Source organism: Lepidochelys kempii, chromosome 9 (genome assembly GCF_965140285.1).
Source record: "Lepidochelys kempii isolate rLepKem1 chromosome 9, rLepKem1.hap1, whole genome shotgun sequence".
Classification (NCBI taxonomy): domain Eukaryota; kingdom Metazoa; phylum Chordata; order Testudines; family Cheloniidae; genus Lepidochelys; species Lepidochelys kempii.
The window spans coordinates 98,479,568-98,500,170 of NC_136388.1; the positions used below are offsets into that span (position 1 = coordinate 98,479,568).

Sequence of the window (20,603 nt, forward strand, 5' to 3'; positions counted from 1 at the left end):
AAATGAGATTCAAAAGTTTGCGGACCTTGTTCTGTATACCTGGCCAGTGCATCTGAGTTGATAGTGATGTCCAGAGCGGTCACAACTGAGCACTCTGGGATAGCTCCTGGAGGCCAATACCGTCGAATTGCGTCCAAAGTACCCCAAATTCGACCCGGCAAGGCCGATTTCAGCGCTAATCCCCTCGTCGGGGGCGGAGTAAAGAAATCGATTTTAAGAGCCCTTTAAGTAAAAAACGGGCTTCGTCATGTGGACGGGTGCAGGGTGAAATCGAGATAACGCTGCTAAATTCGACCTAAACTCGTAGTGTAGACCAGAAGTCACACCAAATCCAGGACCCAACTTCTAATATATGCAAAACAGGTTTTACAAATATGACTAGTTATGCTTACATAGAGAAAAAGTTTGGCAAGTTTCTAAGGTTCTGCAGGTGCTCAGTGTTTCTCAGGATCAGATCCTAAAGCCCCAATTTAACAAACTGTTTTTCACAGGCAAACTGTTGTATAGTATTGATTAGGATTTGGGATTAGTATATGTATATCATTAGACCAGACATTACATTTAGGTTCAGGATATATCCTTATGACAGCATCAAGATCTGGGCTTTCACAAGTCTCACCCATATGCGTCTTGAAGTTAATACAGTTAATAAAAGTTGAAGGTACAGTTTATTATCTCCTCATTTTTGTTTTCACAATTTAACAACATTATATGTAAAGCATAGGTAGGAGCCTACTGAGGAAATAGAATCCTATTGCTGGTAATTCACCAGTGTATTCATTTGGAGGAGCCATCTTCACTACTGTTATTCCTATGGAATACCCAATATCTTTTCAATGCCAGATGAAGCTGCAAGTTTTTGCTGCGCTACCATCTAAGGATCATTTCACACAGGAATTAGTACAGCTTATAAAAAAGGAGAATTTGTATGACAAACCTGTACACCAGACTCAACATTTAGTTACTGGATTACAGATCTCTGGAAACATTAGTGAGCCTGTCAATTAGTGAGATAACTCTCTTCAAAAACAGGTTTCAGAGTAACAGCCGTATTAGTCTGTATTCGCAAAAAGAAAAGGAGTATTTGTGGCACCTTAGAGTCTCTACGGACTTTTCCTAGGGTTCAACCCTTAAATTTTATTTAACAGCTTATTTGACAATCCCTTTTTTTTGTATTTAGAGAAAGAATGGGTCGTTCCTACAAATTTAGCATACAGATTCTTACTGAGATAGCAAATTATGTACAGTTGGGTGGAGAGGAGTGGTCACAACCCCTACGGCTAAGCAGAATTTTAAAGCATGGAACAAAACACAAGCTGCAAAGTACTGTAGTCATTCATGGACACCAGCGGTTGTCTTTTTTTTAAGAATCTGTAATATCCAGAGCAGAAATACATTCCAAATGGACAAGATACTCCTAGAGTCCCTTCAAAATAAAATAATTCATTTCTGACTCTATTATATCATTATAAGTAACACACAACCCTCCAGCACATTATACCAATATATGTTAGTTTCCATATTACAAACAGGGAGGGACACCCGAAATTATTTCATTGTATAATTTGGGAAGGAAAGAAGAGTCTGCCTATGCTCAGGAGGTTACTCTTGTTTTTGGTTTTTTAAGGTCTTTAGCAAAACACCTGTCTGTAATTGAAAACAGGCCATTCCTCATGTCGGTGTAGGTTACCTCCACTTCCGGGGTCCCTTTCGCTCTACTGGCCACAGAGCCTCCCCGACCTCCAGGGTCCCCCCAATCTCTAGGGTCCCCTCACCCAGACACTCTCCATCTCTGGGGTCCCTCCCCCTCCCCCACTGGCCCGAGAACGTGCCCCCCCGTCTCGGGGGCCCCTTTCCGGCCCCAGACACTCTCCATCTCCGGGGCCCCTTTCCCGCCCCAGCTCCGGGCAGGCCCTGGGCGGGCGCGCGGCGCGGTGGACCTGCCGGACTCACCACGACGCAGGGGCTGGAGGTCGCCATGGAGCTCGGCTCTGCCGCGCCAGCTGCGGGAGGCCGGGGGCGGGCGCGGGCCGCGTCGCTCGAGGGAGGAGCCCCGGCGCCGCTTCCCGCTTCCTGCCTCCGCCGGCCGGCGGGCCACAGGCGGGAACCGTGCGCCGCCGCGCCGGGTAACGGCCCCCCGCCCCCCGGGTCACCCCACCCCCACGCCGGGTAACGGACCCCACACACACTGGGGTCACCCCACCCCCGCGCCGGGTAACGGCCCCCCCCCGGGTCACCCCACCCCCACGCCGGGTAACGGCCCCCCCCCCGGGTCACCCCACCCCCACGCCGGGTAACGGACCCCACACACACTGGGGTCACCCCACCCCCGCGCCGGGTAACGGCCCCCCCCCCGGGTCACCCCACCCCCACGCCGGGTAACGGCCCCCCCCCGGGTCACCCCACCCCCACGCCGGGTAACGGACCCCACACACACTGGGGTCACCCCACCCCCGCGCCGGGTAACGGCCCCCCCCCCGGGTCACCCCACCCCCACGCCGGGTAACGGACCCCACACACACTGGGGTCACCCCACCCCCGCGCCGGGTAACGGCCCCCCCCCCGGGTCACCCCACCCCCACGCCGGGTAACGGACCCCACACACACTGGGGTCACCCCACCCCCATGCCGGGTAACGGCCCCACCCCGGGTCACCCCACCCCCACGCCGGGTAACGGACCCCACACACACTGGGATCACCCCACCCCCGCGCCGGGTAACGGCCCCCACGCCGGGTAACGGACCCCCCCCCGGGTCACCCCACCCCCACGCCGGGTAACGGACCCCACACACACTGGGGTCACCCCACCCCCGCGCCGGGTAACGGCCCCCCCCCCCGGGTCACCCCACCCCCACGCCGGGTAACGGACCCCACACACACTGGGGTCACCCCACCCCCGCGCCAGGTAACGGCCCCCCCCCCGGGTCACCCCACCCCCACGCCGGGTAACGGACCCCACACACACTGGGGTCACCCCACCCCCGCGCCGGGTAACGGCCCCCCCCCCGGGTCACCCCACCCCCACGCCGGGTAACGGACCCCACACACACTGGGGTCACCCCACCCCCACGCCGGGTAACGGCCCCCCCCCCCGGGTCACCCCACCCCCACGCCGGGTAACGGACCCCACACACACTGGGGTCACCCCACCCCCGCGCCGGGTAACGGCCCCCCCCCGGGTCACCCCACCCCCACGCCGGGTAACGGACCCCACACACACTGGGATCACCCCACCCCATGCTGGGTAACAGCCCCCCCCGGGTCACCCACCCCCACGCCAGGTAACGGCCCCCCACACACACTGGGGTCACCCCACCCTCACCCTGCACTGGGTAACGGCCCCCCTGGGGTCACCCCACCCTCACGCCGGGTAACGGACCCCCCACACACACCCTGAGGTCACCCCACCCCACGCCGGGTAACAGCCCCCCCACACACACACTGGGATCACCCCACCCTCACCCTGCACTGGGTAATGGCCCCCCCGGGGTCACCCCACCCTCACGCTGGGTAACGGACCCCCCCCACACACCCTGGGGTCACCCCACCCCCACCCCACGCTGCGTAACAGCCCCCACACACACACACTGGGGTCACCCCACCCCCATGCTGGGTAATGGCTCCCCACACACACTGGGGTCACCCCACCCCACGCCGGCTAATGGCCCCCCTGGGGTCACCTGACCCCCCCAAGTAACAGCCCCTCCCCCCACACACACCCTGGAATCACCCCACCCCCACCCCAGGCCGGGTAACGGCCCCCCCCACACCCTGGGGTCACCCCACCCCCACCGCACGCCGGGTAACGGCCCCCACACACACACTGGGGTCACCCCACCCCACGCTGGGTAATGGCCCCCCTGGGGTCAACCCCCCGGTAACAGCCCCCCCCCACACACACACTGGGGTCACTCCACCCCCACCCCACGCCAGGTAACGGCCCCCCCCGGGGTCACCCCACCCCCACGCCGGGTAATGGCCCCTCACACATCCTGGGGTCACCCCACCCCCACCCCAATGCCAGGTAACGGCCCCCACACACACACTGGGGTCACCCCACCCCAATGCCAGGTAATGCCCCCCCAGGGTCACCCCACCCCAACGCCGGGTAATGCCCCCCCCACACACACACACACTGGGGTCACCCCACCCCAACGCCGGGTAATGGCCCCGCCCACACACTAGGGTCAACCCACCCCCACGCCTGGTAATGGTCCCCCCACACACACACTGGGGTCACCACACCCCCACACCGTGTTATGGCCCCCACACATACTGGGGTCACCCCACCCTCACCCCATGCTGGGTAACAGCCTTCCCAGGGTCACCCCACCCCAATGCCGGGTAACGCCCCCCACACACTACGGTAACCCCACCCCCACACCGGGTAACAGCCCTTCCCCCAGAGAGGTTACCCCCCTCATGCCGGGTAATGGCCCCCCCCAGGGGTCATCTCACCCCCACACCGTGTAATGCCACACACACACACAGGGGTCACCTCACCCCGGGTAATGCCCTCCTGCCGCACACACACGGGTCACCCCACTCCCCACCCCACGCCAGGTATTGCCGCCCTCCCACATGCACACGGGGTCACCCCATACCAGGTAATGCCCCCCCCACACATGGGTCACCCCCCCCCAGCCCGGATAATGCCCCCCACACACACACAGAGGGCACCCCACTCCACGCTGGTAATGGCCCACACACACACAGGGGTCACCACACCCTGGGTATTTGGTAATGTCCTCCCCAACTTACACACAGGGGTCACCCCACCCCATGCTGGGTAATGCTCCCCCCAGGGGTCACCCCACCCCGGGGAATGGCCCTACACACACAAAGAGGGGTCACCCCACTCCTCTCTGGGTGATGCCCCCCACACACAGGGGTTACCACACCCCCACACTGGGCAACGGTCTCCCACACGGAGGGGTCACCCCACTCCCACCCTAAGTAATGGCCCCCACATGGAGGGGTCATCTCACTCCACCTCGGGATGGTCCCCACATACACATGCACAGGGGTCACCCCACCCCACGCTGGGTAGCAGCCCCCCACACGGAGGGGTCACCCCACTCCAACCCCTGATAATGGCCCCCCACACAGAGGGCTAGCCCCACCGGGTAATGGCCACCCACGGGGGGCACCCCCACACCCACCAGATAATGGCCCCCCACATGAAGGGCACACCCCTACTTCTACACTGAGTAATGACCCCCAACATGGAGAGGTCACCCCACCCCCCCACTGGGTAATGGCTCCACACACACATGGAGGGGCAGTCCACCCCCAAGCTGGGTAATGCTCCCCTCATACAATGCCCCCCCAGAGAGGCACACCCCCACACCAGGTAATCCCCCCCCAGAGGGGTTACACACTCCACTGACGCTATGGGATGTACCCCACATGCACATTACACATGTGCAGGGGGAGACTTCCACTAGTGTTAGCAATGCTGGGAGCCCTAACATAGGCTACTAGCTGCGGACACTGGTTTAGTCACTGGTGAGTAGCCCAGCTTGGAGCAGCGTTATATGCCACAAAAATGGTGATGGCAGCCAGCAGCCGAACTGCACTGGAAGACCTCCCACTGTTGCTAACACCCTAATGTAGACACAATCATATATTTTTCACATCTTTCCTTGTTTACGTTAAAGGTTTGTATCTGTGCAGCTACACTTACTATTGGCCACCAATGGCTGAATTGGGCCTAATTCCTAGCGTAGAAAAGGCATTGGTTCACATCTTCAAGGTTATTTTCACAACCAGGAGAGCAAGACAGATAGGGCTTTTTATTTTATAATAAACATGTACGTTCTGGAACACAATTTTGTAGCAAAGGACAAATTCTGTGGCTGCAGAACGTAAGTAGGGTCCTACCAAATTCATGGCCATGAAAAATGCATCACGGACCGTGAAATCTGATCTTCCCCCGTGAAATCTGTATAGTATAAGTTAAAAGCACACAAAAGACCAGATTTCACGGGGGAAACCAGCATTTCTCAAATTGGGGATCCTGACCCAAAAGGGAGTTGCGGGGGAGGGGGGGTGTTGCAAGGTTATTTTAGGGGGTCACTGTATTGCCACCCTTACTTCTGCGCTGCCTTCAGAGCCGGAGCAGCTGTTGGCCAGGTGCTCAGCTTTGAAGGCAGCGCCCTGCCAGCAGCAGCCTAGGTGTAAGCCTGACAACGCCTACCATGTAATCCTTGCTTCTGCGCTGCTGCCTTCAGAGCTGGGCGGCCGGAGAGTGGCGGCTGCTGACTGAGGACCCAGCTCTGCAGGCAGCAGCACAGAAGATTTTTTGGAAAATCTAGGGGACAATTTCCTGGTGCAAGTGCTGGAGGAACCAACTAGGGGCAGAGCTCTTCTTGACTTGCTGCTCACAAACCGGGAAGAATTAGTAGGGGAAGCAAAAGTGGATGGGAACCTGGGAGGCAGTGACCATGAAATGGTCGAGTTCAGGATCCTAACATAAGGAAGAAAGGAGAGCAGCAGAATACAGACCCTGGACTTCAGAAAAGCAGACTTTGACTCCCTCAGGGAACTGATGGGCAGGATCCCCTGGGAGAATAACATGATGGGGAAAGGAGTCCAGGAGAGCTGGCTGTATTTTAAAGAATCCTTATTGAGGTTACAGGGACAAACCATCCCGATGTGTAGAAAGAATAATAAATATGGCAGGCGACGAGCTTGGCTTCACAGTGAAATCCTTGCTGCTCTTAAATACAAAAAAGAAGCTTACAAGAAGTGGAAGATTGGACAAATGACCAGGGATGAGTATAAAAATATTGCTCGGGCTTGCAGGAGTGAAATCAGGAAGGCCAAATCACACCTGGAGTTGCAGCTAGCAAGAGATGTTAAGAGTAACAAGAAGGGTTTCTTCAGGTATGTTAGCTACAAGAAAAAAGTCAAGGAAAGTGTGGGCCCCTTACTGAATGAGGGAGGCAACCTCGTGACAGAGGATGTGGAAAAAGCTAATGTACTCAATGCTTTTTTTGCCTCTGTCTTCACGAACAAGGTCAGCTCCCAGACTACTGCACTGGGCAGCACAGCATGGGGAGGAGGTGACCAGCCCTCTGTGGAGAAAGAAGTGGTTCGGGACTATTTAGAAAAGCTGGATGAGCACAAGTCCATGGGGCCGGATGCATTGCATCCGAGAGTGCTAAAGGAGTTGGCGGATGTGATTGCAGAGCCATTGGCCATTATCTTTGAAAACTCATGGTGATCGGGGGAGGTCCCAGATGACTGGAAAAAGGCTAATGTAGTGCCCATCTTTAAAAAAGGGAAGAAGGAGGATCCTGGGAATTACAGGCCAGTCAGCCTCACCTCGGTCCCTGGAAAAATCATGGAGCAGGTCCTCAAGGAATCAATTCTGAAGCACTTGCATGAGAGGAAAGTGATCAGGAACAGTCAGCATGGATTCACCAAGGGCAAGTCATGCCTGACTAATCTAATTGCCTTCTATGACGAGATAACTGGCTCTGTGGATGAAGGGAAAGCAGTGGACGTGTTGTTCCTTGACTTTAGCAAAGCTTTTGACACGGTCTCCCACAGTATTCTTGCCAGCAAGTTAAAGAAGTATGGGCTGGATGAATGGACTATAAGGTGGATAGAAAGCTGGCTAGATTGTCGGGCTCAACGGGTAGTGATCAATGGCTCCATGTCTAGTTGGCAGCTGGTATCAAGTGGAGTGCCCCAGGGGTTGGTCCTGGGGCCGGTTTTGTTCAATATCTTCATATATGATCTGGAGGATGGTGTGGCTTGCATCCTCAGCAAGTTTTCAGAGGACACTTAACTGGGAGGAGTGGTAGATACGCTGGAGGGTAGGGATAGGATACAGAGGTTCCTAGACAAATTAGAGGATTGGGCCAAAAGAAATCTGATGAGGTTCAACAAGGACAAGTGCAGAGTCCTGCACTTAGGACGGAAGAATCCAATGCACCACTACAGTCTAGGGACCGAATGGCTGGGCAGCAGTTCTGCAGAAAAGGACCTAGGGGTCACAGTGGACGAGAAGCTGGATATGAGTCAACAGTGTGCCCTTGTTGCCAAGAAGGCCAATGGGATTTTGGGATGTATAAGTAGGGGCATTGCCAGCAGATCGAGGGACGTGATCGTTCCCCTCTATTCGACACTGGTGAGGCCTCATCTGGAGTTCTGTGTCCAGTTTTGGGCCCCTACAAGAAGGATGTGGAAAAATTGGAAAGAGTCCAGTGGAGGGCAACAAAAATTATTAGGGGATCGGAACACACGACTTATGAGGAGAGGCTGAGGGAACTGGGGATGTTTAGTCTTCAGAAGAGAAGAATGAGGGGGGATTTGGTAGCTGCTTTCAACTACCTGAAAGGGGGTTCCAAAGAGGATGGATCTAGACCGTTCTCAGTGGTAGCAGATGACAGAACGAGGAGTAATGGTCTCAAGTTGCAGTGGGGGAGATTTAGGTTGGATATTAGGAAAAACTTTTTCACGACGAGGGTGGTGAAACACTGGAATGTGTTACCTAGGGAGGTGGTGGAATCTCCTTCCCTAGAAGTTTTTAAGGTCAGGCTTGACAAAGCCCTGGCTGGGATGAGTTAGTCGGGGATCAGTCCTGCTTTGAGCAGGGGGTTGGACTAGATGACCTCCTGAGGTCCCTTCCAACCCTGATATTCTATGATTCTATAAGTAAGGGTGGCAACACCACACCAGGCCATCCGCGCTTCTGCTGGCAGCGGCTCTGCCTTCAGAGCTGGGCTCCCGGCCAGCAGTCACCCCTCTCCAGCTGCCCAGCTCTGAAGACAGCACTGCTGCCAGCAAGCAGTGTGGAAGTAAGGGTAGCAGTACCGCAGCCCCCCCTACAATAACCAGCTCCTTTTTGGGTCAGGATCCCTACAATTACAACACTGTGAAATTTCAGGTTTAAATAGCTGAAATCATGACATTTACTATTTTAAAAATCCTAAGTCCATGAAACTGACCAAAATGGACCATCAATTTGGTAGGGCCCTAAACATAAGGGTCTGTGCCAACATGTAATGATAAATATATTTATATTTATAATATTTACAATATTAGATATTGTAAGCCTTATGGATGTTTTTGCTAATACTTGGGTGTATGTGTCTTAGATGATTACTTGGGTGACCAAGGTAAGACAATGCTATGCTGGAATGACAGAACTATGGTGGGTTATCCCAGTGAAAAGAGCATGGGGAAATTTGTGTACCCTCACTGCCTCCCCAGTAATACAGGAAATGTCCATGACTGGCTGGTGGGAAGGATCTCTTGTGAATATCGCATCTAGTGCTGAATAGAAGGCACAAGTCATGAGTGATGCATCAGATTTTGTTTCTGTTCCTAAGATGCTGGCACCCCGTGTCAGCTCCTTTCCCTTTGAATGGCACTGTGTGTTGTCTCATAAATAGCCCCGAGTGAGACACTATCTACCCTGAGAGGTGCTTTTAGATATCCTGATTCCTGTGTGAATTTCTTAGGCCAGATCTACATTACAAACTTTTGCTAGCATAGTTATGTCAGTCAGGGTGTGATGAGGTATGGTTTGAGACTGACATTGCTGTGCTGGCAAAAGCCACTAGTGTAGACACAGTTATATGGCAAAACTATGCTTTTATCAGTCTAGCTTATTACATTCAGGGGACCGGAAGAAGCTATCTCAGCAAAAGCACAGTTTTGCTGGTATGTTGTGTCTACACAAGGGATGCTTTGCCAGTATCATATAACAGGATAGCTACACTAGCAAAGCCCTCGAATGCAGAGCTGACTTTAGTTGTTTCTGCACACACTCCTTGCTTCAGAAACAGCAAAGTCAATGGCTTCCCTTCAGGCCAGGTAGACGCACAGGGCATTAGTGCACCTTTGGTAAGAAACAAAATGCTTTTGAAAGCTTGTGAGCAGTGTCAGTAGCTTGCTTCTAAAGCACATGTGTCTTAGCAAGACCTTTTAAAGCGAGGGTGGACTTCGGGTCAGTATGACCCCAGGGCAGTGGAATCAACGGTTACCAGACAAGTCGACTCTTCATGGAGCCATGCAACAACAGTGGATGTAGGTGGCCATATTAGTACTCTTATGACATAGCTCCCACCAGTGTAGAGTTGTGCTGGTTAATAAAGGGGAAATAACTACAGGTGAAGCCCATTTATCTGAATTTCAATGATCAGCCTGGATCAAGTGTGTGTCCCCCCCGCCCCCTTTTAGGCCTGTGTTAGTTAATCACCTGCTGATTAACAAACATGAAAGCTGTGGGAACTGTGATTGGGAAGAGGAAGGAAAGAACAGGGAGTAGTCGCAGGAGACAGTAGCCTCTTTGGTAGCACTTCACCACTTCTTGGCACTGTCCGCCCCAGGAGCAGGAGCTAGCTATGCCCCTTGCTATTTGTACTGGTGCTTGCAGAGCACAGGGCTGCCAGTGCAGGTGTCTGTTCCCCCTCTCCCATCATATACAGGGCTTACTGCTAGGCCTAAATAACCTGACATTAAAGTTAATTTTACTTTCTAGTCCTGAACACCAGTCAAGGGGAAGACTGTTTTGGCCTGGCCCCAGTCTGCTTGAAAATGGGATGGCATAGTGCTGGGTACTTAGACAGAGTGGCTGAAGTTCCAATATAACTTCTCTCGTGGATGCTCTTTTTCCAGAATAGGAGTGTTCACAGGGGAAGTTATATCAGAACAACAGTCTAAGTATGCAAGTCTGGTAAATGTCCCCATGTAGACAAGCCCAAGGATAAAAAGCTGGTTTTTTTTTTTTTTTTTTTGAGAATGACATGGTAGCTAGCCTAAGTTTTCAAGAAGGGGATGGTTGGTGTGGGTAATGGTCAGAGCACATTTACTTTAATTGCACTTTTCAGTTCACACTTTCAGAACTAGTGTTTCAGGCTGTCGCAGCTAATGGGAGGTGCAGGATCTCTGTGCTGAGCTTGGCCCAGAGCCCACCTCGATGGAGAACTGCAGCCCCCATGACCAACAGAATAGGTATTTGTTATGTCTTATTAAAGTCTATCTGGACACTAGGTGCATGAACAGTATGAGGCCAGAGCAATGCCTCCATGAGAGCAGGGACAGAGCAGTGGCTGTGCCATCCTTGAAGAGGGTGTAACCTGCCCTGCATCCTTTATGAGGGGCAGTACTGATGAGTTGTGAGGGGGCAGGGCAGGGACATGATTCCCTCTGTCCCCAGCAGAGGTTAGCAAAACCAGTTTTGCAGACGGGGGAATATAAGGACTGAGGCTGTGCCCATCCCTGCACAGGAATCTTGCACCCCTTTGTAGAAGCTGGGAACAATTACACCCTTAATTCCATAAATGTGAATTTGACAGAAATGGTTTTGGTCCCCGGGGAAGAGCTGGTATGTTGTACTGCCCAGCACAGGCTCAATCTGACCCCTTGCTCTAAGTGGTTGCCATGTGCCTCTTGCAATAGCATACCACATAGAATGAGTTACTTGGCTTTTGTTATCACTTTCCCTTACTGTATCATTGGGGTGGAGATGAAGATGGGAAAGCCACAAAATTGGTCCTCTTGGTCCCTCACCATTGCATAAGTTTTAAAATGACATTTGTCATTGCATCTTTGTGAAGATTCTGTATATACACATGTATTTCCATAGCATCCTTGCATGAGGGAATTACTGTTCACATTTTTAAGCGTTTAAATGAAAATTCTGCTCTTGAAGTAAAGCAATAAAGATTAAAAAAATTGTAGGGTTCCAGGGTCTGAAATGAGAATGGATTTTGGAAATGCAGAGCCAACGCCAGTTTGATTCAGTGGGTCTGGAAATAAGTGAGGGATTGGTTAAGAACTGTGCAACATGATGTGGAAAAATTACAATTTTTAAAAAATACTTAAACTAGCGTATACCCCTCGAAACCTTTAATTGTATTCCTTTTATTGGTGGAACAGAGTCCAAGTATTATGTTCTTGCAGAGTACATGCCAGTGCAGAGCATTGATTTTCAAACTTTTATTAACGAATTACCAAAATAATCCTTCACTCCCAAGCCACACAAAAGGAGAACATGTAGTGTATCCTCAGCATTATTACTACATCTATTCATGAAAGATGATGGCTGCATGGTCTTGAGTCAAATTGGCTGTAACTTTTGTTGAATAACTAATTTAACCAAACCCGCTGGACTTGGACCCATGTTCCAGTAATGTTAATAACAGCTACATGTCCAGTAACTATTTGTGTGGGTGACTGTGGCCTGACAGGGGTGAGTATTTGTAATAAAGCAGCAGAACGAAGTGGGCCCTGTAGCTGACTAACACCAGGGGTATATCATGATTGGCTCATTGCCAGAGCAGTAGCAGCTGCCCTGGCAAGCTTGCCTAGTGCTTTGACTGTGCTGGAGAGTGGGTGTTAGAGAGACATTTTTCTCTCTAATGCCTAGGACCGGACTGGCTACAACTACACTGGAAAGTGGGTGGCGTTCATAGAGTGATCATTAAACCACAAAAGGACTTCGGGTGCCACTTTTATTTTAGTGACTGATGAAGTTTTCATTAATAGCTAATGTGTCACATTAAAAAAAAATGTAAAATGAAACTATTGTGATTGCATGTAAAATTGTTGGCATTGGTTCTGTGGAATTTCTCTCGAGTGGACAAAAGAGTTAGTTGTCTTTTACACTTCTGGTTGAATAATTTCTTTGTTTTTCCTGCCAAAGAGCAAATTTCCAGATCCCAATCATTCCTGGTGCTGCTGGCTCAAATTTGGGAGGAAAGGACAGATATACAAAAGCAGAAATATGTGCTAAATTTACAGGGAGTTTGTTAGCCTACGCAGTAAGGGGATATTTACCGCTCATGGTCCAGTCACACCCGTGTAGAGGTGAAACTGCTTTATGATGACAGAGCACTGTGGAGATAATTGGTGTGTATATCTTCTCCCCAAGGGCCTCAAGCTCTGGATGTATTCCCTATTCATTCCCCACTCTCTGAAACTAAAATTGATGGGCATGGCAGAGGTAATAGAGGTAGGTTGTGTGGAGACAGAAGTATACATTACATCTTGAAGCCTGCCCAAGGAGCACTACATTTGAATCAGCCCTGATACTAAGATTGAAATCTGAGCGATTTAATTGTCTGGAAAGCAATTATCTATTTGTTTAAAATAGTTCTTTTTGAGCTTAGTGTTTTCCAACCGGAATCCAGCATTTAGCAGATCCATTGTGACTCAGGCTATGTCTGCACTGTGTACCTTGCAGCCGCAGCATTGTAAGGTGCTCTGTGTAGCTGCTCTTATTACTGGGAGAGAGGTCTCCTGGCGACAAAATAAAACCACCTCCAAGGAGGACGACCAAAGTTTTAACAACAAAAGTGCCAGTGTAGACAGCCTCAGTCAACTATTGGGCCTGTTTGGGTTGCTAGCTTCATGCTTGCTGTATATTAAAAGAAGACAAGACGGTTGCTTTTATAATATGAAGGTAAATTTCATGGGGCTAGTTATCCTTCAGAGGTTTCACAGTGCTGTAAGTCTGTGCAGAACTCTTGCTGACTCACTTACTAGAGCTGCCAGCATTTAGCAGAGAGATCATCATGTAGCGTGTTAAACTCTGACAAATACAAATGAATAGTAAGGCTAAGACTGAGCATCTTACCCACCCAACTCATCTCACTTCACATATTCTGGTTTCCCTTCCATGAGTGGCCCAGAGATCCATTCCAGTGGGCAAAGCAGCTGGGCTGAGATCAGTTATGCAATGTGACAAACAGCACCCCACATTCACCACTTTTACAAGACTATGATAAATTTTGTACAAAGTACGCCTGTGAGGTATCACTAGAACATGCGAAACATTATTGTCCTTCTAGAATGTGTGTAACAACATTGTATGTAAAGTTATAAATGTATAGAAAAGTTATACATTTCTGCTGTATAACATGGCTGTAACCTGCTCCAAGTTAGAAAGGCATGTCCAAACCAGTTCTTCTGAGACAAAAGACACCTGGCTGGGGCATCAGTGTATCAGCATAATCAAATGGACTGTCATGGGCTATTTCAGGTGAGGTCTTAAAGTCATCCTGTCTTTATAAAAAAAAAACATATATGGGGGCCCTGCCATGAGACCTTGCATCTCTCCTACCCGCCTGGCAGCTATTATTGCTAGAAAGCTTGTTTTGACAGAGAGATAATCGGAGAACATAGAGCTAGTAGCTCAAAGGGCAGGCCCATTAACCCTATCAGTACAATAGTTAGATCCACAGGGCGTGGAGGTTCCCCAAGTGGGGATATACTTGCATAAAGCTTTTCTAAAGGGAAATTATTGTAGAGCATGGAAATCTGGAATACTCCTGAACTAGAGGGTGGAAAGCCAAGATGGTTGCTAGGTGGACCCTAAGGGTGCTCGCAGAAAGTCCAGAGTTCTTTAGTGATAGAAGGTACTCTGCTAGGTCTGGTATCTATGAGTCAGAAACAGAGAACTGGTGGTGTGCCCAGCTGTTTAATCTCATCCACTTGGCAGAATACTCTAAGTCTCATAAAATTCTTTCCACAGTGGATGGAAAAGTGCAAGGAACGTGGATCCAGATGAAGGAACTGACCATCTCTCTGAGATATCTCCTCTGGGTGGAGAGGCAGTTCAACGGGAGGTGGAAGAGAGAGATTCATTCTTCAGGTCCAAAAATCAAAACTGTCTCCATCATACTGGCTGAAATCTCCCTGAGCTTCCTGAGTACTCTTGATTCAATGGAATTGGAAGGTATGAATACACTGGATCAGGGGAACAGAAATGCCCACTGTATGGGAATCCCCAACTCCACCCTACTTTGGATCAAAACTTTTGACACTTCCTGTTTTCTTTGGTGGCAATGAGATCTCTGGCTGCGTGACCTCAATTTGAGGAATGTGTCTTACTTCCTATTCAATGGTCACGCAGATTGTCTACTGAGGTGATCATCCGCCAGCAGATTTTATAACCACAGTAAGTGCACTGCTCTCAGAGTAATGCCATGCCTGACACACAAGTTCCATAGATGTACACCTTCCTGATACAGAGGGGTGGATCTTACTCGCCCTTGTTTGTTTATATAAAACATGTCTGCACTGCTGTCTGTCATGATTTGAATGGTCAGATCTTTCAAACCTGCGAGGAAACCTGTGCTCCCCTGACAACTAGACCTTAGCTCCAAGATATTTATATTTCGTATATGAATAGTCCACATGCTCTGAGTTTGAAGGTTGTCTAAGTGGGCTCTCCAACCCAGTGTAGTAGCATTTGTCACCAACATCTTTGATCATAATGGTGAAAAGGGTATTCTCTTGCAAAATTTCAGAGGGTCTTTGCCACCAGTTTGGTGATGAGACATCTGGAAGAACGTGCAATATCATATCCAGGTGATGCTTGCTTGGCTGACATACAGGCTTCAACTATCCTTGCATAGGATGGAAGTGAATTCTGCGTGCTGAATTATGTACGTGCAGGAAACCTAGAAGTCTGAGATAAGTCCTTATTGATACTTTCAAAAGCTGGGGGGAGGAAAAAACAAAGGGTCTGTCTGTGTGATGCTTTTGCCGGGGACAGAACAGGAATGGAGTCTTAGAACTTAGTAAGTAATCTTCCCCCAGCTTTTGAAAGTATCTTGTCTCCTCATTGGTCATTTTGGTCAGGTGCCAGCGAGGTTATCCTAGCTTCTTAACCCTTTACAGGTGAGAGGATGTTTCCTCTAGCCAGGAGGGATTTTAAAGAGGTTTACCCTTCTCTTTATATTTATGACAACCCCCCTTCAGGTAGTTGAAGGCTGCTATCAAATCCCCCCTCACTCTTCTCTTCTGCAGACTAAATAAGCCCAGTTCCCTCAGCCTCTCCTCATAAGTCATGTGCCCCAGCCCCCTAATCATTTTTGTTGCCCTCTGTTGGGCTCTCTCCAAATTTGTCCACATCCTTTCTGTAGTTGGGGGCCCAAAACTGGACGCAGTACTCCAGATGTAGGCTCACCAGTGCCGAATAGAGGGCAGTAACAACTTCCCTTGATTTGCTGGCAATGCTCCTACTAATACAGCCCAATATGCCATTAGCCTTCTTGGCAACAAGGGCACACTGCTGACTCATATCCAGCTTCTCGTTCACTGTAATCCCCAGGTCCTTTTCTGCAGAACTGCCACTTAGCCAGTCAGTCCCCAGCCTGTAGCAGTGCATGGGATTCTTCCATCCTAAGTGCAGGACTCTGCACTTGTCCTTGTTGAACCTCATCAGATTTCTTTTGGTCAATCCTCCAATTTGTCTAGGTCACTCTAGACCCTATCCCTACCCTCCATCGTATCTACCTCTCCCCCCATCTTAGTGTCATCTGCAAACTTGCTGAGAGAGCAATCCATCCCCATCATCCAGATCATTAATGAAGATGTTGAACAAAACCAGCCCCAGGACCAACCCCTGAGGCACTCTGCTTGATACTGGCTGTTCAGTTGTCTCAGGTCCAGTATAAGGGACCAGCACTTTCTTTCTGGGAATCTAAGTAATGACAGTAAAATGAGTTCTCCTTGTGTCTTTGAGGTACTTCTAACACTGCTCCAAGATTCAGAAGTGATTGCACCTCCTGATATAGCAGGTTTTTATGAGAGGCGTCCCTGAAAATGGATGGAGAAGGTGAGTGGAGATCACGGAAGGTCTGGAATTGGATGGAACAGCCCAACTCTATGATTTTCAGGACGCAGCGATCTACAGTGATGGTGTGCCAGGCCCTATGAAAATGAAATAAATGATTCCCAAGTAGAGGGGATAACCAGATGAACAGAATTTGTACTCCGCTTCTGGCCAACGAGTCAAATCTGCTGCCTTGAGGGTGATGAGGGCTCATGACCAGACATGGTGTTGGATGCAGAGGACTTCCTCCTGTGGAATGTTTTGGTGCTTTGGAGATGGTTCAGGTTGCCTACATTGTGTACAGAATGAGTTGAGACTTCAAATGTTCCCATTTTGGTGCAGGAATATGGACTCCTAAGGATCTCAGTGTCACCTGAGAGTCCTTCAGAGAGTGTAAAACTTCATGTGTTTTCACATTGAGAAGTTCATATCCTTCAAATGGAAGATGCTCAGTTGTAACTTGTACCTCTTTAGGGATTCCTGATGACTGAAGCTAAGAGGATCTCCTCATGGTAACTAAGGTAGCCATGGATATAGGGCTGCTTGGAGAGATGCATGTGTCACAAGCTGACCTTCAGCAATCAGATAAAATTCTCTCCATTATCATGAGGAAGACTGTCTGTACATTTAGATATGGAATTCCAATTACAATAATCATACTTTACTAGCAGGACCTGGCAATTGGTGATTCTCATTTGCAGATTTGATGCAGAATAATTTTTCCAGTCAGACAATTGTAATTTCTTGGGCTCCTTGTCTTGAGATGTCACTTTCTGTTGACTTCTCATTCCTGCAGTCATAACTTGACCCAGGCACATATAAAATTGCTCAAAGCCCTTGAAGGGCACTTGGTAACGACTGTGCTCTTTTTGATGTTGGTGCCAAAAGCAGCAGGTGTCTCCCAGTGCAATTCAGCTGGCTCTAAAAGATCCTTGTTGATGGGCATTGTGGGATGTTCAGGAGCTTGGCAAAATTTTCCTGGACTACCTCTAGTGGAATCTCTATTGTGTCAGTCATTCTGTGCAACATCTTGTAGTCAGCTAAGGTTGAGGTGGATAAGACAAATACCACAGCCTCATTGAGAGGGTGATGAGATGGTCCTCTGCTTGTGACTCTTCATCAAAACCATGCCCAGCCTGTTCATCTGGCAATGGAGCAGAGTGGGTTGGTTGTGAAGTCTCTTTGTGAGGTGAGGATGAAGAGAGAGACTAGCCCTGCACTGGAATGCAGTGACTCGTCTTCTAGCATGAAGCCAAGGGTGTTGGTATACATAACGGGCAGGTGGGCAAAGAATACCAGAGAGTACTATCCTTAATTGAGCTCCTAAGTCTAGAGTAATAAAACTCAGCCCTCAATTGCCTCTCAGGTGTGTACTGGCCTGAATACCTAGAGCCCAGGGAATGCAGTGGTGAAACCTCCCTCTGCTCCTCAGAGCAAGATAAGAATTAATAACCCTTCTAGAAAGGCACTCTCATTGCTACCATCAATGTGCTCGGTACTGGTGTAGGAACAGCAGTCGCTACCGGTGATGGTACCTTCACTACTGCCAATAGCGAGGAGTCTGGTACCAAAGAGACCAGGAGGTTTTTCGATGCTACACAGGATTTCAGTACTGAGTAAGCTGGTGCTGAAGTCAGAGGACTACATGCTGTTAACTGTCCCAGGCATATCTGTATGGTGGGTTCTCATTGCTAAATGGTTGGCACTTGGAGATTTTTGTGGTACTTAGGAAACCAGTTTAGAGGCACAGTGACCAGTGCCTGTCTGGGTGCCACAGGGACTGTTTGGGTTTTGTGCTACACTTTTCAGCTGACGTTTGAGAGACTTTGTGCCTCACTGAGGAACAACATGATGAGGACGACCTAGATCGTCTCCTCCTCTGGCACCAGGGCTCTTTCCTCCTCCATTGCCAGAGGATTTACCAGGTCAGGAGGACAGTTCTTTAGGAGCAGCCATCTCAACTCCACAAGCTGAGGAGACAGCAAGAATACTTCCTGATGATGAGTGCTCAGAAATCTCTGCCCCAGGCATTCTGGTGTCTGAAGGAGGATGCATTGACCTCTCCAGCAGGAACATTTTTAGACAAGACACCCTAGTTCTTTGGGTTCTCTTAGAAAAGCATTACAGGTGGCACATTATCTTTTGTGCGCCCTCCTCCATACACATGCCTTTTCTATACTAGGGAGGGTTTGCTGGTAGAGCTCGATGGGCACTGCTCTACAGGCAAACCCTCCAAATGGAGATGCAGCTTACACTGGGTAAAGAGCACCTCTATGCTATTATGAGGGTGATTTTTCCCCCCACACTCCAAACCGAGACAGCCGTACCAGCAAAATGTAGGCCATGCCACAGTAAGCTGCAGGTTTCCCCATCATTAAGAAGTATTGCTGCCTCCTATGATAAGGAATTTTTAATTTTGCAGATTTGTGCTCAGTCATTATGAATGATCCTGGTACCAGGGCAAACTCTCAGGCAATTGAAAAAAAAAAACGAACGAACCAAGGGGTGGTTGGGGTCACCCCATACCTTATGACTGTGTACCCCATTGGTCACAGGCCCAGTGCAGAAGGAGGCCCCAGGGAGGGTTTGGAAAGCAAGCCCCCTCTCCTGCACGCAGCAGCTCCTGTCCCACGGCCCTGAGCCTAGCTCTGTGCTTTGCAACCTAGCGCATGGGGTTGCAGTGCCACACGGGTTTGGTTTGGATGCCCCTAGCCCCATGGGACAGGAGCCACCCTTGTGGGGTGGGCTCCCCCCATCTCCACTGCACCAGGCTGGGATTAGGGTTGCGGTGCCAGGGCTGAGCATGTTGCTGCAGGAGGTCGGTGTTCGCTTTGTGGGGCGAGGAGGCAGGAAAGGGCACTGGCCTTTGATTTTGGGCCCTCCCTCCCCCAAGTTTGGGCCCAATTTGTGTTAATCCAACCCTGGCCACTCTCAGGGTGCCTGGATGTGACAGCAATGCTCAGACTGCTTTCCCTTAACACAAAATCAATATTGTGTTGCAGTTACAGGCTTAAAAAAAAAAAGTGAATAGTTGCCACAAGGCCACTCAGGATGTGGCTTCACTGCAGCTGCAAGGTGTGATTCACAGCATGGATAGATTCACACTAGTGCACTAAAAACAGCCGCGTGGATGTAGCAGGACGGGTGGCTAGTCTGAGCTGCCACCCATCATGCTTGAACCCAAGGGATCAGGTGGGCTTGACTTCAGAGGCTAGTTTGAGCCACCACCCATGTTGCAATATCCACACGGAGCTAGTGCAAGTTTATTTGTGTCGGGACTCATACTTCCAGCTGCAGGGAGACATCTGGAGAGCCGACGGGCAGCCACAATGGATGCTGCTGGCCAGGAGAATCCAAATGGGAGTTCACTGGGCATACGCACACCAGCGGTAAATATTTAGGAACGAGCACCTGAACAAGTTTTGTTTGCAATATATTCAGCTTCACAAACCTGAATGGTAATTAAATAAACCACCAAATTTAAATACAATGGGTGGATATTGTTGGGCTAACCCTGAAGTCCACAGGAGTAATAGTTTCTACTTGGATTTAAGTCAACAATTGCCTCAGTAAGGACTTCATGATTAAGCCTCTTTTTTCCCCCCCATTGTGTACTTACCACCTGTTTTGGCAACTTTTGAACATTTTTCTTCAGCAAAAACGTATGCAATCATTGCATTTAGCAAATCACCCTCATATGCAATTTGCCTACAACAGCCTAATGCGAGGATAACCACTGAACACTCGTCATCTTACTCCAGGCAGTTATACCACAAATCCTGGCACATAAACCCCCATTGATGCTGCTGCGTCTTGCCTGTTATCCTGCAGCTGAAGTTTCCCCCTGCACATGGCGAGCTATTAGTTTCTGCAGTGAGACATAATTACAATAATCAGTCCTCAGACTCTCATTATGAAATATATCACTAATGAGATCCATTGCAGTTGTGCATGAAAGTGACATGCGGAAGTGTGCAGTTTTAACATTATGCTTTCATAAAAAGCAGAGCCACGCAAATA

General features: G+C 49.8%; 2 protein-coding genes across 3 annotated transcripts in view; one reads left to right on the forward strand and one right to left on the reverse strand.

The window, feature by feature from the left end:
• Positions 1–2,143, reverse strand: part of HPRT1 (hypoxanthine phosphoribosyltransferase 1) — a 29,339-nt gene extending 27,196 nt beyond the window's left edge. Inside the window, exon 1 of the mRNA XM_073358504.1 lies at positions 1,954–2,143. Coding sequence (XP_073214605.1) covers positions 1,954–1,980 — 27 coding nt within the window. The 5' untranslated portion in view covers positions 1,981–2,143. The remainder of the gene's footprint in view (positions 1–1,953) is intronic.
• On the forward strand, positions 1,889–18,576 carry LOC144930846 (uncharacterized). Of its 2 annotated transcripts, none has more exons than XM_078854282.1 (3): positions 1,889–2,126; positions 14,496–14,699; positions 16,494–18,576. In XM_078854282.1, exons 1-3 carry the CDS (start codon positions 1,979–1,981, stop codon positions 16,538–16,540), a joined length of 399 nt encoding a protein of 132 aa, XP_078710408.1. In that variant the 5' UTR covers positions 1,889–1,978; the 3' UTR covers positions 16,541–18,576. The 2 variants fall into 2 exon arrangements, 1 of the variants encoding a protein (XP_078710408.1); XR_013636291.1 differs by lacking the exon at positions 1,889–2,126 and adding an exon at positions 10,834–14,003.
• Positions 18,577–20,603: the final 2,027 nt, after the last annotated feature.